This window comes from Arachis duranensis, chromosome 2 (assembly GCF_000817695.3).
Source record: "Arachis duranensis cultivar V14167 chromosome 2, aradu.V14167.gnm2.J7QH, whole genome shotgun sequence".
Lineage (NCBI taxonomy): Eukaryota > Viridiplantae > Streptophyta > Magnoliopsida > Fabales > Fabaceae > Arachis > Arachis duranensis.
In genome coordinates, this window is record NC_029773.3 from 21482882 (window position 1) to 21506251 (window position 23370).

The 23370-nt window shown below is 33.1% G+C and overlaps 1 protein-coding gene across 1 annotated transcript; it reads left to right on the forward strand.

Annotated features, from left to right (window-relative positions):
• The first annotated feature begins 2460 nt into the window (after positions 1 to 2460).
• Positions 2461 to 18788, forward strand: LOC107473950 (myosin-6). The gene is made up of 39 exons (XM_016093546.3): positions 2461 to 2851; positions 4294 to 4422; positions 4742 to 4885; positions 4992 to 5137; positions 5396 to 5555; positions 5920 to 5978; positions 6021 to 6180; positions 6624 to 6773; positions 6869 to 7005; positions 7105 to 7251; positions 7360 to 7461; positions 8116 to 8173; positions 8307 to 8408; positions 10011 to 10048; positions 10201 to 10327; positions 10455 to 10625; positions 10717 to 10848; positions 10954 to 11063; positions 11145 to 11205; positions 11666 to 11843; positions 11925 to 12130; positions 12243 to 12362; positions 12750 to 12848; positions 13091 to 13306; positions 13440 to 13579; positions 13745 to 13859; positions 13946 to 13990; positions 14085 to 14162; positions 14244 to 14414; positions 15024 to 15179; positions 15276 to 15464; positions 15705 to 15830; positions 15940 to 16010; positions 16110 to 16209; positions 16337 to 16393; positions 17070 to 17126; positions 17468 to 17548; positions 17642 to 17724; positions 18196 to 18788. The coding sequence occupies exons 1-39, from the start codon at positions 2849 to 2851 to the stop codon at positions 18308 to 18310; spliced, it is 4539 nt and encodes a 1512-aa protein (XP_015949032.1). The 5' UTR covers positions 2461 to 2848; the 3' UTR covers positions 18311 to 18788.
• The last annotated feature ends 4582 nt before the right edge of the window (positions 18789 to 23370 follow it).

Sequence of the window (23370 nt, forward strand, 5' to 3'; positions counted from 1 at the left end):
TATTCTGTCATCATGTGGATTAATTGATCAGAAGATAGCTCCAACTGTCCTGTTTGAAGATAATACAGCATGTATTGCTCAATTTAAAGGCAGATATATCAAAGGTGATAGAACAAAGCATATTTCTCCCAAATTCTTCTTCACTCATGATATTCAAAATCAAGGGACAATTGATGTCCAACAGATCCGCTCAAGTGATAATCTGGCAGATTTATTCACAAAGTCACTCCCGAAATCCTCCTTTGAAAGATTGGTACATGAGATTGGGATGCGCCAATTTCGAGACATTAAATGATATCGACAAGAGGGAGAAATTGTACTCTTTTTTCCTTGATCAGGTTTTTTTCCCATTGGATTTTTCTTGACAAGGTTTTTAATGAGACAGTTCCATCACAAAGGATTTTGTACTCTTTTTCCTTCACTAAAATTTTTTCCATTAAGTTTTTTTTTAGTAAGGTTTTAACGAGGCATAATCCTAAATGGTCATTCAAGGGGGAGTGTTGCGATAAGAATGAAATGGATGACCATGTGCGGCTCATCTTTCCCATATTGAAATGTTATGTTACCAAAGTCCTTACATTTAATGATAGAGAAAAAAGAAGCCTCCCATGTATAAATAGAAGTTGAACAACACATAGTTACACAACAATAAGAATATAAAACATTCTTCACTCTCTCTTTGCTACTATTCTCTTTCTTATATACTTTATTTTAATATTATTAAATATATTAATTAAATCTATTATATTGATATAGTAATTCTAGTAAATATTACTACGAGAGTTATCTAAATATATTTTCATATTTTATATTTGTTACCTCTTATTTATTTATTTATTTATTTAGTTATTTTACAACACACTCCAAACTTTTTAATATAACATCATATATTAGTTAATTTTTAAATTTAGCTATTACATTAATGTCTATTATAATATTTTTAATATTTAAAAATTATTTTATTAAACACATTTATTATTATTTATATTTATTAAAAGTTATTTTTAATTTATCAAAGTATAAATACTATAATATTTAAAAGCTATATTTTAAAAGAAAGATTTTATAAATTACTTTTAAAAGATAAAAATTTTACTAAACTAAATTTTATACTTTATAATAAATACTATTTTGACGTTAGTATTTTCTTAACGATTAAACACGCATTGTCTTTGTTTATTAATTAAAAAATAATTTAAATACACAATTAATTAATAACAAAAATTTTTATATGCGTGTGTAGGGACGGATTCAGAAATGATATTATGGGGCTAATAACACATATAATATTAAAAATTATGTAAAAAAATTATATAATATAAGATGTATTACAAAAATATACCAATAGAAAATATATTTTAAAGTAAAAAAAATATGTGTATACTTTTTACTAACAAAGTGGTCGATTCTTCGTATCATAAAATTCACCGATAATAGAATTTGTGTCAAATTTTTCAGTATTTTTTTCAATATAATTAAAAGACAATTAGCAAGAAATTCATCTTTTATTTTGTTTTTAAGTTATTTTTCACAATATTCATAGTTGAAAAAGATCTCTTAATTGTAGCAGTTGAAACAGAGAGAATTAATACCAAATGAATAAAAATAGAATTCACTTTATGAGATTTGAAAAATTTTATTTAATTAAAAAATATTAGTAATAATATTTTTTTCAGATTTTTTTAATATTGTTACTTACTTTTTAGATATTAAAAATTATTAATATTTTAAATTAGATTAGACTTTTATTTATACTAGACTAAATACTAAATAATTTTAAAAAAAATTAAATTATACATAATAACTTATTAATTTTAAAAAAGTTGGGGGGGCCGAGGCCGCCACTCGCCCCTCCTTGTGTCCGTCCCTGTGCGTGTGAAGCGTATTTGGTGTATTTATAAAATTTTTCGTTTCAAATAGTTGGTTTGTTAAGTATTTTTATGTTTAAAGCCAAAACTATCACATTTGCCTGAAATTTTAAGAATTGATTAAAAGTGTCTTTATAAATATAAAAATTAATTTTAACTGAAAGTAAAAATACAAATTCTTTATTAAATAAATTAAAAACATACTAGGTATTATTCTTAATTATTTAACAAGTGCGTTAGGCTAATTCCCATTTTTAAAAGAGAAACACTCATAACAATAATATTAATAAATCAGAAAAGAAATATTTTCAGACAGCATCGAGAGCAAGAGGGTGCGTGACTGTCTCCGAGTTCGCCGCGTCAGAAAATCAAAGTCCCGTAATTCATGTCACGCTACAAGGTCATTATTGGAATTTCACCTTACAAAAATTCTATAAATTTTTATTATTTATTTTACGTGTACAACAGTACATACTTACCTTAATTAATTGCAAATTGAACCTTACCAATTTCATTCATTACAGAAAATAATTAATTTGGATTATTCTACCTTTAACTTAATTAATCAATCAATCAATAATAACAAAATAAACTTAGACCCGAAGACAAAGATGTTGAGAGAAGAAGAAAAGTAGCGAAGAAGAAGCAGCAGCTAAGGAATAAGGAAAGGAAAAAACCGAAACCATAAACTGAAAGAGCTTAGTAATAATAATCCTCTTCATCAAAAATATTTTTCAGCGTTTTGGTGAAGAGGTTTAAGCTCTTTCTCTTTCTTCTCTCCCATTCATTTCATTCACTACACACACAAAATTTCAGCTGGTAGATAAATATATATATATATATTTTCGATTATTTTGGAAATTGCATCGAATCGTGGTGCAAAGGATCTTCTTGCTCTTCAGGAGTGTGGATGAGTAGCAGCCATTGGAGCTAGATCCGGAACAAACCGAAGCTTCTGATCCAATCAAATCGATTGCAAAATGGTATTGATTTTTCGTTCTTTTTTTTTTTAAATTTTACTTATTAGATTTTTACTGGTCATAGTTGAATCAATTTGAAGTCTTGTAGATGAAGATTCTCACTTTCTTCGGAAATGTTTGCCTTTTTTTAATTTTAGATATTATGTCATTTTTTCTTCCTCATATTTTCAAACTTTTAGGAGCTGATCTAGTATTGCGGTAAAATCGGAATTTCGGATCTTTGTTTATGTCTGAGAATTCTGTTACACGTATATGATTCGGTTTTTGATTTGGTTGTTTAGATTTTTTGGTCAATGTGTTAGTAGCGACATTGTAGGGGTCAGATTGCAATGTGGTATACTAATTTTTTCCCCTCACCTCTCTCTCTCTCTCTCTCTCTCTCCCTCTCTTGTTGTAGCTTGTTTTGGTTCAATTCAAATTCGCAGAGAAACATGGTTTCGTTCTTATAGGGTTGCTAGTAATTTGTTGACTTCTTTGGAAAACTTATTCCCTCCTAATTTTTAATATGTGATTTAGGGGAAGATTAGTTTAACTATGAACGAATACTGGCTCTTAAGGTTTATAGAGATGATTTGTAGGCTTGGTGATTGGACTCGGCATGAATCTGTTGGGATATTTCTTGAAATAGGAAACTTAGGATATGGTCCGCCGATTACGACTTGATAAATTTGCATTGTTACATCATTGATTGGGTTGGATGAATTTTCAATAATTCAATCATGGAGAAATTTGTTCAGTTTTGTTCGGGATTTTTAATTCAGTTGTGAATTTTAACTGAGGATTATGTGTGTCCTTTGTAGTCAATTAGGTTGTTGAACAAGACCGAATCTGACAAACAACCAAGCAATTACTTCGTCTTTGTCTTCTAAACTGGTTGTATTCCTTGCTTGGATATCATGGATAAATTAAGGAAAATTTAATTTGGGTGATATTAGTTGTATACTTCAATGAATTAATCATTTTATTCCAATGAGACTGATGGTTTGAAAAATTCGGTAGACTCTAGATTGCACATTTTGATAGAAAATGTGAAACAATCAGATTAATGTAGATGGAAGAACAAGGATTCCGACTTCCTTTTCAAACACGTTCTATATGGTATTGAATCATTTTCTGATTACGGAGCTTTTACTGATGCTATTAACCCACAAAAGTTGTGGGAGTTGCTGCTTGTTACCTGAGCCAATCTTTTAAATTATTTAAACTAGAAGTTACAGTTTCTTTTCTGCCAAAAAAAATATATATATATATCTTTTATTGCTTTCTAGTGTGACCATTTAACATACTTTTATACCACTTGAGTAAGATTTGAAGGTAGATAACTTGATTTGACCTGTTTTGATTTAGGTTAAAGGTTTCATTGTAATTACTTGAATATGAATATAGTTATTAGACACGGTGAGATCTCTAGTGGTTTTATTTTGTTGTGACACTCTGCATTGTAGGCTGCTACTGCCAATCCTGTAGTTGGGTCCCAAGTTTGGTTGGAGGATCCAGAGGCAGCTTGGATAGATGGTGAAGTTTTGGAGGTTAAGGGGCAAGACATCAAAGTCCTTTGCACTTCAGGGAAGACGGTGGGTTTGCATGATTTTTATTTTAATTTAATCCTGTTCATTGTTCTTCAGTAATTTATTTTCTTGTTCTTTGAATGTACCAGTTTTGCTTTGACTGCAATAAATTCGTAAACATGAATAACTGGTGGCAATATTTTAAGGGTTGCATAATGTGTATAATGTGAAGATAGCACAGTTAAGTGCCTGCAGCATGACTGTACTTAACATGTACTATATATAAAATTTTGAAATTACCTCCAAAGTTGACTCAGAAGTTGGAACTGTATGATGTCTTAAAATTGTGAAATCCTTTCCTCACTCTGTTGTTTTAAATTTGCAGGTTGTGGTTAAAGTGTCCAGCGTTTATCATAAAGATACTGAAGCTCCACCATGTGGAGTGGATGATATGACAAAGCTTGCTTATCTGCATGAACCTGGTGTCCTAGCTAATCTGAGATCTAGATATGACATCAATGAAATATATGTATGAGCTTTGGATGCCTACTCTCTAAAAAATGTCTCTCTTGTATCTTAGTGTATTTATACTTCTTTGACATTCACTTAGCCTTACAATGATATTTTGCTTCCAGACGTATACTGGGAATATATTGATTGCTGTGAACCCGTTCATAAAGCTCCCTCATTTATACGATAGCCATATGATGGCACAATATAAAGGAGCAGGTTTTGGCGAGCTAAGTCCACATCCTTTTGCAGTTGCAGATGCAGCATATAGGTAGTTATTTATAGAGTTTAATTTTGATGCATCGACAGTGTGAAACCATTTTACACAGTTGTTCAGTCACTTCCATTAGTTTAAATGACCATTCACGCATTGATTGTTGAAAGTAGTTATTTTTTCTGACATGGTGATACTTAATTGGATGCAAGTGTAAGACACCTTTACACTGTTAGTACATCAAAATTAAATTCTTATTTATATTATTTGTGTAAAAGTTCACAAGTTTGACCACATAAACTGTTGTGTATGTAGGCTTATGATTAATGAAGGAATCAGTCAGTCAATACTGGTTAGTGGTGAAAGTGGAGCTGGTAAAACAGAAAGCACAAAGTTACTCATGCGCTATCTTGCTTACATGGGAGGTAGAGCTGCTGTTGGTGAAGGTAGGACTGTAGAGCAGAAAGTCCTAGAGGTAACAGAATTTGACCTTTTTTAACGTTGGTGTTTGGTTTGTTTTCTATTTTTTATATTTAGTCGATATGCTTTAACTGATGGCTAAGAAAATGCCACCAAGTTTTAATTCTTCCTTGTTTCCCTCACGGAGTTATGTTTATAACTCAAATAGAAGGATGTGGCATTTTTGTAATTATTAATGAAAACATTTTACTGTAAACAGAAACCAAATCAATCTCCCTCTTAAGGGTTGTTTTTCTTGGCAAGCTTATTCTGTACCATTTTATATATCTTTTAGTTTACATACTTTTGGTATTGTTTTACTTAAAGCTAAGACAGATTTAACATAGACTTATGTTTTGGCCTTCTTTTCTCATTTTCAGTCCAATCCTGTTCTAGAAGCCTTTGGCAATGCAAAGACTGTTAGGAACAATAATTCAAGGTGTGAAATGTGTTACTATTTCATCACTTGTGACTTGTGCAGTCGTTTTGGGAAGTTTGTGGAGATCCAATTTGACCAGAGGGGAAGGATTTCTGGAGCTGCTATTAGAACATATCTGTTGGAAAGATCACGTGTTTGCCAATTGTCAGATCCAGAAAGAAATTATCACTGTTTCTATATGCTGTGTGCTGCACCTCCAGAGGTAATGGATTTATTTTGTTTGGGTTCAAGATCATATTGATGGGAAGAAGTGAAAGACTAGATGTATATATAGAGCTTTATTAATTTGCATGAATCATAAATTTGAGTAAGTTACTATGAAACTAACTAGTAAACATAGAACTAAATGGTAGTATGTTGCTGGATAGAAAAAAGAGGTGCTGATTTCTTTCCTTTCATTGTCTTCTTATATATTTTTGAAATGACCCTTTTTTTTTAATAAAAAAGAAGAGATATTGTTAACAAAAAGGGATGGATATATCTTTTCAATTACTGAGGCCGAGGCGTCAGCTTTCTTGTACCTTTTGACTTGATTATGGTAATGCTTGTTGGTATTACTTGTTAATGTTCAACTCATTTTCATCATTTTTCTTGACCGCATTATTTTACTTAGTTTTTGTAACTAAAAAACAATTCTTTTGGCAGGATGTTAAGAAGTACAAATTAGGAAACCCAAGAACATTTCATTATCTAAACCAAACAAATTGCTTTGAGTTGGAAGGAGTTGATGAAGCAAAAGAATATCATGATACAAGGAGAGCAATGGATGTTGTTGGAATAAGTTCTGAGGAGCAGGTATTTTATTGGCAGTTTCTTTAAGTATATACCAATTATTATGTGATCTTCAATACTTTGTTTTTTGCTTTTCCTCTGTCCTCATCTCTCTTCAGGAAGCAATATTCCGAGTGGTAGCTGCAATTTTGCATCTTGGCAATATTGAATTTACAAAAGGTCAGGAAATTGACTCATCTACGCCCAAAGATGAAAAATCTCGGTTCCATCTACAAACTGCTGCTGAACTTTTCATGTGAGCAAACATTGCAAGCTTGCATTGCTTAATCATATTCTAAGGTTTGCACATCATATCTCTCAATTTAAATTCCTTGGGTCATGAAATTTTATTCAGGTGTGATGCAAAGGCACTTGAGAATTCTCTTTGCAAGCGAGTGATTGTTACACGTGATGAAACAATTACTAAATGGTTGGATCCAGAATCTGCTGCACTTAGCCGAGATGCTTTGGCTAAGATTGTGTACACGAGGTTGTTTGACTGGTAAGTTGCGAGCATATTGCTTGAAGATAGATTATTTTGAACCTTGGTTATTGGTTTGGGCAAGTTAGCTCAATTCGCTCTTTAGTAATTTTATGTCATCTTTGGCAGGCTGGTGGATAAAATTAATAATTCAATTGGTCAAGACCCTGAGTCGAAGTCCTTAATCGGTGTGCTGGATATTTATGGTTTTGAAAGTTTCAAGACTAACAGGTGCATTACTGTGATATGTTTTGTTTGTTCTCTACAGATAGGCTAATCTATTTAAGTGAAGATCCAAGAAATTAGTACGGGAATTTATACTTGTAATTTGTTACATTATCTGATATAATGACTTCCAACAATGGGGAGCGGAACCCATCATTGTCCCAAGTTACAAGCATGTCCAAAGGCTGAGTATCATAAAGAGGGTGCGGAATGGCCAGCCCAAAGTTGTTGATGTGGATAGCAGGACAGCTTTTGTACTAAAACTAATATATGCATTCCAAATAGTTTGTACACTCGTCTACATGCTTGAAAAATATTGTGTGATGCTAGATATTAAGATGCTTTATACCAAGAAGATGTTGAGTGATGCCCAGTTTAACTAATTTGGTATTGGGCTAGATTATTTATTAAATAGATGATAGGATTACATGAAATATTGATAAGGATATAAACTCTAGGAGCTAAAAAATCTCGATCTAAATGGCAGTTGACCCCATTTCAAACTCTATTTCATTATGAACCGTGTCTCTTCGTTTCAAAACTCCCAAACATGACTTAATTTAATGCCTTTCTATCAAGCAGTAGTTATTGTCTACATCTAAATCGACATTGTGGCGGAGCTGTAAATTGTGATTAATGTTTGATTTTTCTATTTTGCAGTTTTGAGCAATTTTGTATTAATTTGACCAATGAAAAGCTTCAGCAACACTTTAATCAGGTTTGTTGTGAAATACAGATTATCTTCTTTGTAGTGACTGGAATGTTTGCTTGTATAATTGTAACAGAAACATAAGGATACTTGTTTATACTCATTTTAGATGTTTTCTAATGCTTTAATATTTATTCTGCAGCATGTTTTCAAAATGGAGCAAGAAGAATATAAAAAAGAGGAGATTGATTGGAGTTACATTGAGTTTGTTGACAATCAAGATGTCCTGGATCTCATCGAAAAGGTTTTCCTTCCAACTGCACAATCATTCTGTTCTTTGACTGTTTCCTTTATCTTACTATAGTATAAGATGTTTGAGCATATTGTAATGTGTGGCTGTAGATACTAATTATCTTGCATCTGCTTGTACATGAGGTATGATATCACAAGAATTTGCAAGGGTGGTGATTCAAGTAGTTCTGTAGTTTCAATTCCCACCACCCCTCTTCTTCTAAAACTATGTCTTGACAGACTAGCGTTTTTGCCTTTGCCCATCACTTTTTAAAAATTCTATTAGGGAATGTTGTTAAATAACAATTCTAAATATCAAATACATTCAAATTGGCAATAACATCTTAATTTTTAGGTGTTTAAAATTTTAAATTAGCAATTTTTGAGCCCACCATTTAATGGTTAATTCTCTTACATCAAAGTCTAGGGTCCCCTATTCTACTCCCATCTCCTTTCCCTTGCTATCTCTAATTCTCTAGTAGAAAGAAGAGATTTAAGTTAGAACTTTGTAAATAAAGTTCTCTCTTTAGGATATCATTGTTCTTTTGAGATATCAGAGACAACTTACCATGTTTTTGTAGAAGATATTGGATAAAAGACAACTCTAGTTTCATTTCATTGTAAAATAAAAAAATTAGTTGCATACGAGAAATTGTGCTTAACATGAAGTGTTTCCGTTGAGAAAACAAGTGGTAAATACCCAAAAAGCATTCACAAATAATTGGTTCTTTATTTTTGTTTCGAGGATATGGTTATTTCTTGCACTATTCACTCCATCTGTTTTGGAAATTTATTATTGCATATACTTGATTAAAAGACATGATACATTAATGAATTTACTGCAGACATAATACATGACAAGACACAATATCATTGTTTTGTCTATGTGGTAGATCCCATCTAGTTGGATAAGTCTTCGTTGTTATTTTTTATAAGAAGTGAAATGTTTTGTTTATCTCAAAGGTTTCTAAACAATAATCAATTAAGAAAATTGCAATGTAGATGTTTTTAGATATGATTTCATTTTAAATTTTTCTTGATAAAAAGCAGTATATTTGATTTGTTCATGAAATGTCAAGGAGTGATTCTCTTGATAAAATATCAATGTAAATAATACCATGCAAGGAAAGATCCCTTGCATATGCACAGCTTGGATGACAGTTCTAGTGGTTATGTTAACCGAAAATATTTTGTAACAAATTTTGTTGGCATAAAAAAAAGAAAAAGAACAGAAATCTAAAGGTATATATATTTATCAAAAATAATCTGTGAATTTAATTTGTTTTTCGGAATGAGTTTTGGATGATGCTTAGTCCCTTTAGTCTTCACGTTGTATCCTCTCCTTCAACATTCCGAGAATGTTCTTCCATTGATTTTTTAATAAAAAAGAGGAAAACTCTTAAAGTTAATTTTTCTCAATTAGAAGATTTGGTTGTAATAACAAGTTCAAGACAAAAAAGTAGTTGCGTGTAGACTAATTTTTGTTGTATTTAATCAAGTTGTCATTAGGGCTTTTGCATTTATTCCTAACAAGATGATGACACCATTGTGTTTGTGCAGTTTGTTATCAGTGGATTTATTATTTACCATGGTATATTTATTGTTTAATTTTCAGAAACCTGGTGGCATTATTTCTCTTCTTGATGAAGCTTGGTGAGTATAGTTTGTACTGAATCCTTTTATTTGATATTCAGAGTCCTAATATCACAATACATCTTCCTTTACTCTCATTTTATTTTTCCATTGTTCTTAAACTTTGTCGATGCTAAAAGCCTTAAAATACTTGTATATTTATTCTTTTGCAGCATGTTTCCTAGATCAACACACGAAACTTTTGCCCAGAAGTTGTATCAGACATTCAAAAACCATAAAAGGTTCAGCAAGCCTAAATTGTCACGTAGTGACTTCACAATTTGCCATTATGCTGGTGATGTAAGTCAGATCAGTTACTAAATAGGATAATTACATGATATAAATATATAATATAGGACTAGAATGTTTTGAATAGGTGTGCTTATTTTTATTTTGGACTGTGCATCCTGATATGTGTCTAATTTAGGTGACTTATCAAACGGAATTGTTCCTGGACAAGAACAAAGATTACGTTATTGCAGAACACCAAGCACTTCTTTATGCTTCTAAATGCTCCTTTGTATCGAGTTTGTTTCCCCCCTCGTCTGAGGAGTCATCCAAACAATCAAAGTTCTCTTCAATAGGTTCACGATTCAAGGTTGGTGGTTTTTCTTATTTTTGAAGGCACACAATTTAGTTCCCTTGCTCAACATATGTGGTTCTATAATCCTTGTTAATATGTCCTGCAGCAACAATTGCAAGCTCTACTTGAAACTCTCAGTTCCACCGAGCCACACTATATTCGTTGCGTAAAACCCAACAATCTTCTTAAGCCTGCAATTTTTGAGAACAAAAATGTTCTGCAGCAACTGCGTTGTGGGGTAAGACAACTTGAATTTTTATCCGTGTTTTGGTCCTTATGGTTAGTGCTACAGTTGAAGTTCAACTTATTGCCATGTGAGTTTCATTTATGCTCTTGATTATAGGGAGTTATGGAGGCAATTAGAATAAGCTGTGCAGGGTACCCCACTAGAAAAACCTTTGATGAATTTGTGGATCGGTTTGGACTTCTTGCACCTGAAGCACTAGATAGAAGGTATCTGAATTGTCAATCCAATCAGGCCCATTAGTTACTAACCTCAAATTTCTGATATTTTTTTTCAATTTTTTATGTCAGCTCTGATGAGGTTTCTGTATGCAAGAGGATTCTGGAAAAAGTTGGACTTAAAGGTTATCAGGTAACTATCACCACGTGATCATCATTTGAGATTACCTTGACCATGGAGTTTGGCATAATATTTCGGAAATGAAGCATCGCTTGTATAAATCTGTTGTTGACTTGAGTCCCTGCAAAACTCTCCAAATTTTTTGTTTTTTTTTTCTTCTTCATCCGGGTAACTCCTTTACTTATTAGGGAACTTATAACATGATGCTCATTTTGACTTGTTGAGTTACTGTTTGGAGCTTATGTGGGGACCACTAGTAACATTTCTTACTCTGTTCACTACTGTTTTTTTGGGGGGAATAAATCTTACAAATCCAGAAAAAATAATTTATTTATTTTCTTTTGAAATGAGAATAAAGTTATCTCTGTGAGTGTTTGTTGTCATTAATGTTCAGGTAACTGGAGTTTACTGTTTCCATATGAGGCTATATTTTTTGTATTGATTTATTTTACTGGTTCTCCTTATTCTGCAGATTGGAAAAACAAAAGTGTTTCTTCGAGCTGGTCAAATGGCTGACTTAGATACTCGTAGAACTGAAATACTAGGAAGATCGGCAAGCATTATTCAGAGGAAAGTTCGTACCTATTTGGCCCACCGAAGTTTTGTATTGCTTCGTTTGTCTGCTATACAGATTCAAGCTTCGTGCAGAGGTCTGTGTTAATTTTATCCTCAGTTTGTATTTTGTGAAAAAGTACTTGTGAATTCTTATGAATTTTTAATGCCTATTACAGGACAACTTGCTCGACAAGTTTACGAGGGATTGCGGCAAGAGGCTTCTAGTCTGATGATTCAGAGGTATATACGCATGCATGCTGCTAGAAAGGCTTATAGAGAATTGTATAGTGCTGCTGTTTCTATTCAGACTGGTATGCGAGGGATGGCTGCTCGTTGTGAGCTGAACTTTAGGAAGCAGACTAAGGCAGCAATTGTCATTCAGGTAAATCTGAAAGAGAAAAAAAATTTATGACCTTTAATTTCTTTTAACTAATCTTATTTTTGTATTATGTTAGTTTATCCTTGTAAATCTGAATTTTGTGTGTGTATTTCAGAGCCATTGCCGAAAATATTTGGCACAACATCGTTTTAAGGACTTGAAGAAGGCAGCAATTGCTACACAATGTGCATGGAGAGGAAAAGTTGCTCGCCGAGAGTTACGAAAGCTCAAGATGGTAACCAACCCCTTCCTTCCTTATTAATCCTTGGAATCCATCAATTAAATTTTTGGAGACTAGTTAGTGAACTCAGAATTATATAAATCAATCCAGTCTGTGCATTAGGAAAATTTGTTACATGTTTCTGCTCTACCTTAATTATTCAAAGTTGACATATAAAACAAATACACCATTGTTGAGGTATCCTGAAATATCTCAAATTGTAGCCTGAAAAACCATAATAGTAAGAGTCAATTAGTTATGCAATTTTCCTGAATAAAGGGACTATGTCACTCTTTTTGCTGGAAAGGGAAATTGTAAATTTGTAATGCTTTCACATATATCATTGCTAACTGTTCACATATTTTTATTTTGCTATTCAGTAACGTTATATTTAAATTTCAGGCTGCCAGAGAAACTGGAGCACTCCAAGCTGCCAAAAATAAGCTTGAAAAGCAAGTTGAAGATCTTACACTGAGGTTACAGCTGGAAAAACGCATGAGGGTAAATGACTACAAGTTTTTCTGTGTTAGCTATTAACTGAAATTATTTCACTGTCAACAACTGGCAATTTCTGTCATTATGTTAACTGAGAGCACTGTAATTAATTTAAATTGCTTATCCGTGTTAATGCGTGTAGCAAAAGCCACCTAGTTGGATTAGACTTTAGTTGCTGCTATATCCATGTGAACACTATTAAGTATCTTTTGTTGTGAAGATTGTTAAATTTTTTTATAATAATGTAGGCTGACATGGAAGAAGCAAAATCACAAGAAAACGAAAGATTACAGTCTGCTTTGCAAAAGATGCAACTGCAATTTAAAGAGACTAAGGCACTTCTTAAGAAGGAGCGTGAAGAGGCTATGAAAAGAGAGGCAGAGAGAGTACCTGTCATACAGGAGATTCCGGTTGTTGACCATGGTTTGATGGAAAAGTTAACTAGTGAAAATGAGAAACTCAAGGTGAGGTGTTTTTTTAGCATACGTATCTTATCTGCACTAAAGAAAGTCTTCAATATTGGGTGCACATCAAATATTCTCACTTTATTGGCAAGTAGTTGGTCATATCTTATGTTCCTGCTGGGGTCCATTGCAGAACTTGGTGAGCTCTCTGGAAGAGAAAATTGGTGAAACAGAAAAGAGGTATGAAGAGGCAAGCAAAGTCAGTGAAGAAAGGTTGAAGCAAGCTTTGGATGCTGAATCAAAAATAATCCAGTTGAAGACTGCAATGCAAAGGTGTTGTTTTTGATTGACCTTCCTTGGTGTCCGATTTATTTCAATTCATATAATTCAAACTATTGCTTGTTTCCAGTCCTGTAAATTAGTCATCCAAGTACTCTATTTGCTCTTACAAGATCTGCAGTGTCATATGACTTTTCTTGATTTAATTGACACTGATAGGCTTGAAGAGAAATTCTTAGATATGGAATCGGAAAACCAGGTTCTTCGGCAACAAACTCTGATAACGTCATCTGTAAAACCAATGTCAGAGCACCTTTCCAATCATGTTTACGAGGTAAATTATGCTTGCTCAAAGGTATAGGTTTTGTAATCTGTATGCAAGTGTGGAATGTTATTTAGTCATCATATATTCTTCTGCAGAAGTTGGGCAATGGTCATCATGTGGTAGAAGAGCAGAAATCTGCTGTAAGTACTTTGTTTTTTACTCTCTCTCTCTCTCCCCCCATGTATTACGCCAGCTTTTGTGTTTAGTGAAATCTAAAATGTGATGTAATTGCAGGAGAGTGTTACACCTGTTAAAATGTTTGGTACAGAATCTGATAGCAAATTGAGGAGATCCTACATTGAACGTCAACATGTGTGTGCTTAAACTCTTACATTTATTAATCAGCTCTCCAGTTAATTTGTTCACTATTTTTAACCATCCTTTTCACTGCAGGAGAATGTTGATGCTCTTGTAAACTGTGTAATGAAGAATATTGGCTTCCATCATGGAAAGCCTGTTGCTGCATTCACCATTTACAAATGCCTGCTCCACTGGAAATCATTTGAAGCTGAAAGAACTAGTGTATTTGACCGTCTTATCCAGATGATAGGTTCTGCAATTGAGGTGACTATTTTCACTTTTCTTAAGAAATAAATTTTCCACTCTCAGATTATTGATATCTTGCAGAAAATTTATGTCTAATCCAGATATAAATTTGTAAAAGAAGATATAATTTTTGCTAAGAGTAAAGAAATTATTAGGCCTTCACGTAATAAGTTATGTCTTAACCACACTATTACATTTCATAATTCACTGATTAATAGTATACTCAAGGTAGTGAATAGTTAGTCAAATGGAATGTAATATTCAATTATCAGTGAATAGGCGCTTGTGTTGAAGTTGGGAGTGGGTTATTGTGGGTTATTATGGTTCAATTCTTGTGCGGATGAATATCTATTTGAAACCCTTGGTGTTAGAAGTAATATGTATGCAAGATTGGATGCTGCTGTTGCCAGTGGCCATTTTCATGGTTTAATTGTTGAAGTATCTTTCCAATTATTTAAGACTATGAGCTATTTGTATGTTAGTGAATTACTATTTACCACCTATTCTGTTAAATAATCTGATCCTAATTTTAATGAGACAATTATTCAACAATTAGGGTGCTTTTCATAAAGTATTGTAGCTATTTGAATAACAATAGTTTTTACTTATTCGTTTCTCACTTTCCAGAATCAAGATGACAATGATCTTATGGCCTATTGGTTGTCAAATACATCTGCATTATTGTTTTTGCTCCAACAAAGTTTGAAGTCCGGGGGTGCAAGTGATACCACCCCAGTTAAAAAACCACCTAATCCAACATCCCTCTTTGGAAGAATGACTATGGTAATGAGTTTTCCTTATGCTCTTAATAACATAATCATTGTTTCTCATATGCTAAATTATTCTGATAGTCTGATTTATTTAATTGATACATTGCAGGGTTTTCGCTCGTCCCCTTCTTCAGCCAACCTTCCGGCCCCAGCATTAGAGGTTGTAAAGAAGGTTGAAGCTAAATACCCTGCTTTGCTGTTCAAGCAGCAGCTCACAGCCTATGTAGAAAAAATATATGGTATCCTTCGGGACAACTTGAAAAAGGAGTTGGCATCGTTGCTTTCATTATGTATACAGGTATGGGCGATATGCAGTCTGCAATTATTGAACTATAGTGAGGCTAAATCAAGAATAATGGATGGGTGAAATTGGAGACGATGTCTTACATCCCACATTGTTCTCTTTGCTTTTCCTTGTATACTATATCTGTCTTTTGGAGATACTTTCTAGAAAATTTTAATAGGATCCTGAGGTTCCTTTTTAGTTACATACTCATTTGGGCCCATTCCTCATGGAAATCATATTGCTGATATACAGGCCCCAAGAACATCAAAGGGAGTGTTACGGTCTGGCCGATCCTTTGGCAAAGATTCTCCCATGGGTCACTGGCAAAGTATTATTGAATCCCTCAACACCCTCCTATGTACTTTGAAAGAGAACTTCGTAAGAAACAAAACAATTACATTATTAACTTTCTGCAATACTTCCCTCCAATTAAGCTTGTGATGCTATTCCTTAAATTTATTAAACATGATATTGGTTTGGATTTCAGGTGCCTCCAGTCCTAATCCAAAAGATCTACACTCAAACATTCTCATATATTAATGTTCAACTCTTCAACAGGTAAGCCGCTTCTTTTACTCGAAAGTAAAGTTTTTGCTTAATTTTATAAAATCTAGTAAGGTTAACATTCTATTCTATGCTTGCAACAATTATTGTCAGTCTTCTTCTACGTCGGGACTGTTGCACATTCACCAATGGAGAATATGTGAAAGCTGGTTTAGCAGAATTGGAGTTGTGGTGTGCTCAAGCAAAGGAGGAGGTAATTTATTTTTGTTTATTTTGTTTCATGTTGGTTCTGAAGTTTTAGTCCATATGTATGCACTTTGTGGCTTTTGGATTCATGCACATATCTTCAGAAGTCTAATCTGATTCCCTGATTTTCACAGTATGCAGGTTCATCTTGGGACGAGCTTAAGCACATCAGACAGGCAGTTGGGTTCTTGGTAATTTTCTCTCGCTTCCTTTGATAATGTAGCACCCGCATTGACTTTTCCTAGCTGTTAATGTTTTCATGATGATGAGAATTGCTGTTGGTTTATTATGCATCATGTTTTGTTTATACTTATCATCTCACAAAATCTGAAAGTTTCCGTGATAATGTTAAGTGATTGGACAAATTCTATCAAACTAAATGCCGAAGAGGATCTGGATCTTCTTCTGCCCCCTAGATCAAGCTAATCTAAATCTAAATCTAAATTTTCATTCTTCTTGAGTTGTATTTTCCATTTACACATTATTGTTGAAAACGTGTACTTTTAATTGGATTTGTTCTAAGAAAATAATTTTCAAGCAAAGTTCTTTAAGACATCTTTTATTCTGAGTTTCAAATTACTATAAGAAGCTCTAGATCATTTTCAAACTACTCAGACATATGTTGATAAATATACATGATCAAGCCTGTTTCTAAAAATCTAGATAGTCTAACTAATACTAGTTCTAGCGTCTATGATTGGTGATTTTATTTAGTAATTACAAATAACAAGTATCTTATACTCAAATGCTTAAGACAGTCTGGAGATTAATTTTATGTTTCTTAGTTATTCTCTATAAAATTATCAAAATATCCATTACATCTTTGCTACTTGAATTGCTTTAATGGTTTCAAATTTTTATGAGCAGGTTATTCATCAGAAGTACAGGATTTCCTATGATGAAATCATTAACGATTTATGCCCTGTAAGTATCTATCGATATCAAGCTTTCTGTATGAGTGTATGGGGCTTCCATATTGCATATTAATTTGTTAATATTCCCAAGGGCCTAAATTTGATAGCATAGTTGATTACTTTGTACAGCAGAATTAAATTGATGAATTCTTGGAATGTTTGATTTTTCAATTTAGTTTCTTTTTATTATTGCAATTGTTTATCAACGTTAAATTGGATGAAGGCTAAAGCATAGTCTTCTGTTCATGCCCCTCACTTTTTGCCATAAACTCAATCCATTTCTAAGTGTACATGTTTTCTCATGTGTTATACCTTCTGTTTTTCTTTCTTTCTCCCCTCCTTCTTCATCAGATCATGAGTGTCCAGCAGCTATATAGAATATGTACACTTTACTGGGATGCTAACTACAATACTCGAAGCGTTTCTCCGGACGTAAGTATTTTCATTTCACTATACTGTTTCTATCAATTGTAAAATTAAAGGAAAAGGTAAACAGTTGACAATTATACACGAATCTTCTTTCAGGTCCTTTCTAGCATGAGGGTGCTTATGGCCGAGGATTCGAATAATGCTCAAAGTGATTCTTTCTTGTTGGATGACAATTCCAGGTGAGAGTGCTTGCCTATGGAAAATGATTTGTGGTGCTTTAATAGCATAACATGGAATAGCTAGCTAGTGCAAAAGGTGGATACATATGAGTTTGAACTATTAAATCCTAATCATATTTGGTGGAGTCTATGGTATCTGGTTATGGTGGCTATAGTGGCTACACAAGTGTTGTTAAAATTAAAGTTACACTTCTTATACATTTTGGTAATACTTTTTCTTTTATTTTTAAAGTTAAGAAGCGTTGTTAAATAGTAAAAAAAACGTTACTTTATTTTTAGCAATACTTTTTAAGACACCATAACTATCATGGTATAAGCACCATAGCATACACCATCATATTTTAATAAAATATGTAGATTATCATTTTCTTAAATTGGTAGTTGAAATATTGATTAGGAAAAAGAAAGATGTTATGAAATATTCATATTGGATTCAAGTTTTACCAATTAATTTTTTTTTTTTTTTGACAGTATTCCCTTCTCAGTGGATGACCTTTCTACAGCACTCCAAGAGAAGGAATTCTCAGACATGAAACCAGCAGAAGAGCTTCTTGAGAACCCTGCCTTCCAATTTTTAAATGAGTAGGCAAAAAGGAAATGAAGCTTAGTATGCATTTTATAAATTGTCTCTTAGTCAAGGCAGGCAACAAAATCAGTTGGTGGTCCTTGCCATAGTTGCTGTAAATCCTTTTTTTCTTATTTTAATTTTGTTCTTTTTTCATTTTACCTATTTCTTTTGTTTTGGTTTTACATATTGTTTATAGTATCCCTGCATCATCATGCCCCTGATGTAAAGTTAATTTTTTCATTCTTTGGTTGGCATTCAATTGTAAAATCTTCAAGGGGTAGGGATATTTATAGGATTAGGTGAGCTTGCCTTAATATTTGTTCATTTTTGTTGTCTTTTAAAGTCAATTTGGTCAGAAAACCTCTAGAAAGTTCAGCTGTGCTTATAATTTTTGTTTTTGGGGTCCAAGCTGACTTTCCACATTTTCCTTTTTTGCTTGTGTAAAGGGTAAAAAAATGCACATTGATATTTGATAAATAATGAATAGGTTTTCATATTCTGGTGTTCGTACTAGTCTTTTGTTCTTTTCTTTATTGCAAAGTTTTTAGCTGTAAATATCCGTAACAAATTTGACATTAGTGATTTTTTTTTGATTTATTTGTAATGAGTACCCAATCAGTTAGTCCAATACATAACAAAACTCTTGTCTGTACGTACTACGTAGTTCACATCTCAACTAAACAAATTCACACGAACATATTGCTAGACTTTTTGATTCCATTATAATGAGTTAATTTTAGATATGTAAATATTCATCCGGCACTAACAGATTTCTTCTATTTTTAGTTAATATTGTGTAAGCCCCAAATTTAATTATTTAATTTAAAAAAATAGATAAAAGTACACAAGAATTTTCACACCGTGGATAGATATACTCCTAAATTTTTTAATGAGTCATTTGTACACACCAAAATAAAATTTCCTTGTAAATTTTATCCTTCCGTGACCTGAGTAATTTTTCTAGCGGTAGTGGAGGCCAGATGACACGGTATTGTGTGATGTGGCCAATTTGGGGTGACAAAGTAAAAAATAGAATTATTACATTATTAAATTTGTTGAAATAAATATAAAAAAAGGTGTAATAGAATCACTGTTCATCCTGTTCCTTCTCAAATTCCTTCGAACCCTAAGAACCCTAACACCGGGTGAAAAAATTTATCCTTCATTCTCTTCATTTTTTTTGTACATCTTCTTCCTGTTTGTTGTAATAGGAGTTTGAAAACTCTAATGTATCAAAATATCACACTCTCAATGAAGGAAGAATATACCTCATGTTTGTACCAGTAGTTGTGGTGACTCGTCTCCTGCGCCAAAAAATAGGAAGAAGAAGAAGTTCAACTGCAATAATGGCAAGTGTCTGCATGGACTATTGGACTTAACGTAGTAGTGCTTGAGTATGCTACATAGTGGAACCTTGAAAGATTGTTTTTTCGTTATCCGTTATGGGAGGACAAATGTTGTGAATCTTATGTGAAATGGTTGAAATTGTCGTCAGATTTATGATGCAGAAGGTTGAATTGAAGTGTGATTATTTCATTTGGGCTGATGAAGTTATTGATGTTGGAAGAAATTGTGGGATTCAGGAGTAGAGTGAAAAAAGCAAATGGAGATATGCAGAAGAAAGCAACTAAAAAGTAGAAGAAAAAATGAAGAAGATGTTACAGACAATTAATGAAATTAATCAAGAGTTGAAGAGCATTAGAAAATGGATGCAGTATGCATGCTTAGAAAGAATTTTTTTTCCACCTTGTGTTAGAATTTCTAAGGTTTGAAGGAATTGGAGAAGGAAGAGGATAAATAAACAATAGTAAATTGACAACAAAATTTTATTTTAATATATACAAATAACTCATTAAAAATTTAAAAATATATTTATTCACTGTATAAAAATTCGGATGTATTTTTATCTTATTTTTTCTTTAATTTATGATAATACGAATCGGGCACCTGTGGTCTCCACAAAAGATAGTATGCTCAAGGGATCTTTTGAGTTATCTATATAATCATTTCTCTATCCTCAAGCTTAATTTCTTGGAATTAGACACCTTTTTTTTTCTTTTTTTCCGTGAAATATAGAAGAAAAATACAATAGAGTAGAAAAAAAAGGAACAGAGAGAACGAGAGAATTTTTAGCATTGATACTCTTGTAATGTTGCATATAGCATCAAAAGGTTTATTTATAGATAAATGATTATTAACTTTAAAGATATTTATATTTAAATATTCGGTTCTGCTAGATAAACAACAAAAAATTTGAACAACTTAAATAATAGGTTGATTTCTTAGCCCACCAAAAATAAAAAATTCCACCCAAATCAAATAACAAAAATCTTTTTACCTTACCTTTTCAAATTTTAACCATTGACTGTTGCTGTTGATTTCAAAATTTTAAATTGTCGATTTTTAAATTTTAAAATATGTTAATAATTATTTAATTAATTAGAAATCTGAATTTTAATTGCGCCGTCGGCTCAACGTCTCCGAGCTTCTTCTCCATCAAGTCATCGGTTTAGAATGAAAAAAAATTATCCACATATCTAGTAAAATAAACATCTACCAAATTTCATTGTATTTACATAAATCCAATCCAAACTAAATGAACATCCACTTTAAAATAAAAATAATCATCCATATATCTAGTAAAACGAACATCCACATCTGGAAAAAGGGGAGAAGGAGAGGAAGAAGAGGAGGAGGAGAATCATAGCGACGGAGGGATGATGGCGACGAGACAACAGCAGCACCCCCAAGAATCATGAGGCACGTATACAACCCCAAACACGTTAATGAGGGTGTCCAGTGAAGCAACGACGGCGATGAGCGGGGATGGTGGTCGAAGGAGCGACTACGACAATAGCTTAAATATTCAGTTCTGTTTGGTAGACAATAGAGAATATGAACAACATGAACCACAGGCTAATTTCTTGGCCCACCAAAAATTAAAAAAAAACCACCCAAATCAAGTAACAAAAACTCTTTTACCTTACATTTTCAAATTTTAACCATTCGCGGTTGCTGTTAATTTCGAAATTTTAAATCTTAAAGTATGTTAATAATGATTTAATTAATTAGAAATCTAAAATTTAATTGCACCGTCGGTCTCTCTCTTACTAGCCAATCTCAACGTCGCCGAAAAATAAAATTAAAAATTGATTATTTACATAATTAGATTGACTAAGATAATTAATAATGTAAAGTTTAAGACGATTAACTTCTTTGATTTTAAGTCTCCTAAACATTACTATGGTTAATCTTTCAAATTAAATTTTATTTCTGGTTTGTGAGAGTGAAAGAGGATTGGGAGTGAGAGTGATTAAGAGTGAGAAAGAGAGCCCGTTTGGAAAGTAGCAGAAGCTACTTTTTTTAATTTTTGGATTATGAAAAGTCATAATCTATGTATTTGACACTATTTTAAAAAAAATTTTAACTTTTCGAAAAGTTAATTTGCAACTTTTTGAAAAAGTAGAAATATATGACTTCTTGCTTCTTGAGAAGTCATTCTACCACTTACTTAAAAAAAATTAATTTTAAAACAAAAAAATTTATTTTCCTTCTTGACTCTATGAAAAATACTGACTTTTCATCACTATTTTCACACAAGATCTGCTAGAAGCACTGGCCTTCCACCATCATTCTCATGCAATGTTCCAAGTCTCACCATTTTTACGTAATGAAACATCTGATAGAAGTATTGATCCTCCACCACATTTTCAGACAATATTACATCTGAACAACTTACTATATATATTCCTTCTAAATATTTTTTTATCATTTTATCACTATTTTTTATTATTAAATTTGTATTCAAATGTGGTCTGAAATTTCAGTTTTAATTTTATTTTTTTTATATGTAATTTTAGGCTACGAATTCGTTACTACTACTTTTATGTGGGAGTAACATTAACCATCATAAAAATATTTATAAATAGCACTCCGTTTTTGTATTTTTGGAAGAATTTATAATTAAACATTTACCCCTGTATTTTTTCTTTTTACATATTCTTCCTTTTTCTTTTAATCAGTTTCAAAAGAGACGAGACATTTGGGTCTGCTAGGGTTCTTGTCTCCTTCTACCAAGTCGCTGGTTCTCTATTCCTCTCCCTCTGTGGTCCCTATCTCTGATCATCGTGCACCGTCGTTGGTTCTCTGCTTCTCACCGTGCGCCGTCGCTACTGCTCTGCTCCTCCCCATGTCTCGCGTTCGTTGGTGGGTGATCTCGCCGTGTCTGCTCGAAGTCGAAGCAACATTTCTTCTCTTGTCTGGACTCACTCTGGCTCTCTGCTTTAGTTCGGTAGTTCAATTCAGGTATCTCTCAATTTAGTTTCTTTCTTCTCGAAGTTTCAATTTTTCAATTAAGAAATGGAAATAATATGAAAGAGTCTAATCTGCCGCCGTGCAAAACGCCGTTTTTTGCTCCTGCGAGCTTCTCCTCCTTCCTGGAGCTTTTGCTCTGGTAGCTTCTCCTTATCCATTAACGTGCCTTCGCCTCCTCGATCTGTTTCTCAATTTGCGTTCTAACTTCTCACTTTTAGATCTGTAACTAAATTCACATCCTCTTGTTTTGATTACTTCAATGATTGTTATATGCTAATTATTCTAATTACATCGTGACAATGGAGGGAACGAAGCCGTGGTTAGCTTGGATCAAAGAAAGGGCACAAGCCCAGGTTCGGTGCGGGGTTCGAGAGGGGAGGAGGCGGGAGAGGAGAACGTTGGAGGTGCGATGGTCAGGGAGGAAGACGGAGGAGAGAAAGAGGGAGAAGATGTTGTGGGCTTCATCGAAATGGTGGGCGTCACAGAGGGAGTGGATGATGGCGGCAAGGTTGCGGTTGTGGAAGGTGGTGGTGGAGTGGTGGTGTTGTCCATGTTGAATGGTGTGGTTGTGGATGGTGGTTGAGAATGGAAGAGAGGGGAGAACGAAGAAGGGTTTGGATTTACTATGGATGAGAAAGGTGGTGGTGCGTGACTGCATTGCATTGACACGCGATGAGCCAATGGACAGAGGCTCCTTTGGGGCATTTGGTCTAACAGGTTCTGTACTAACTTCACGTGAAATTAATAAAAAACTGCACATGAAT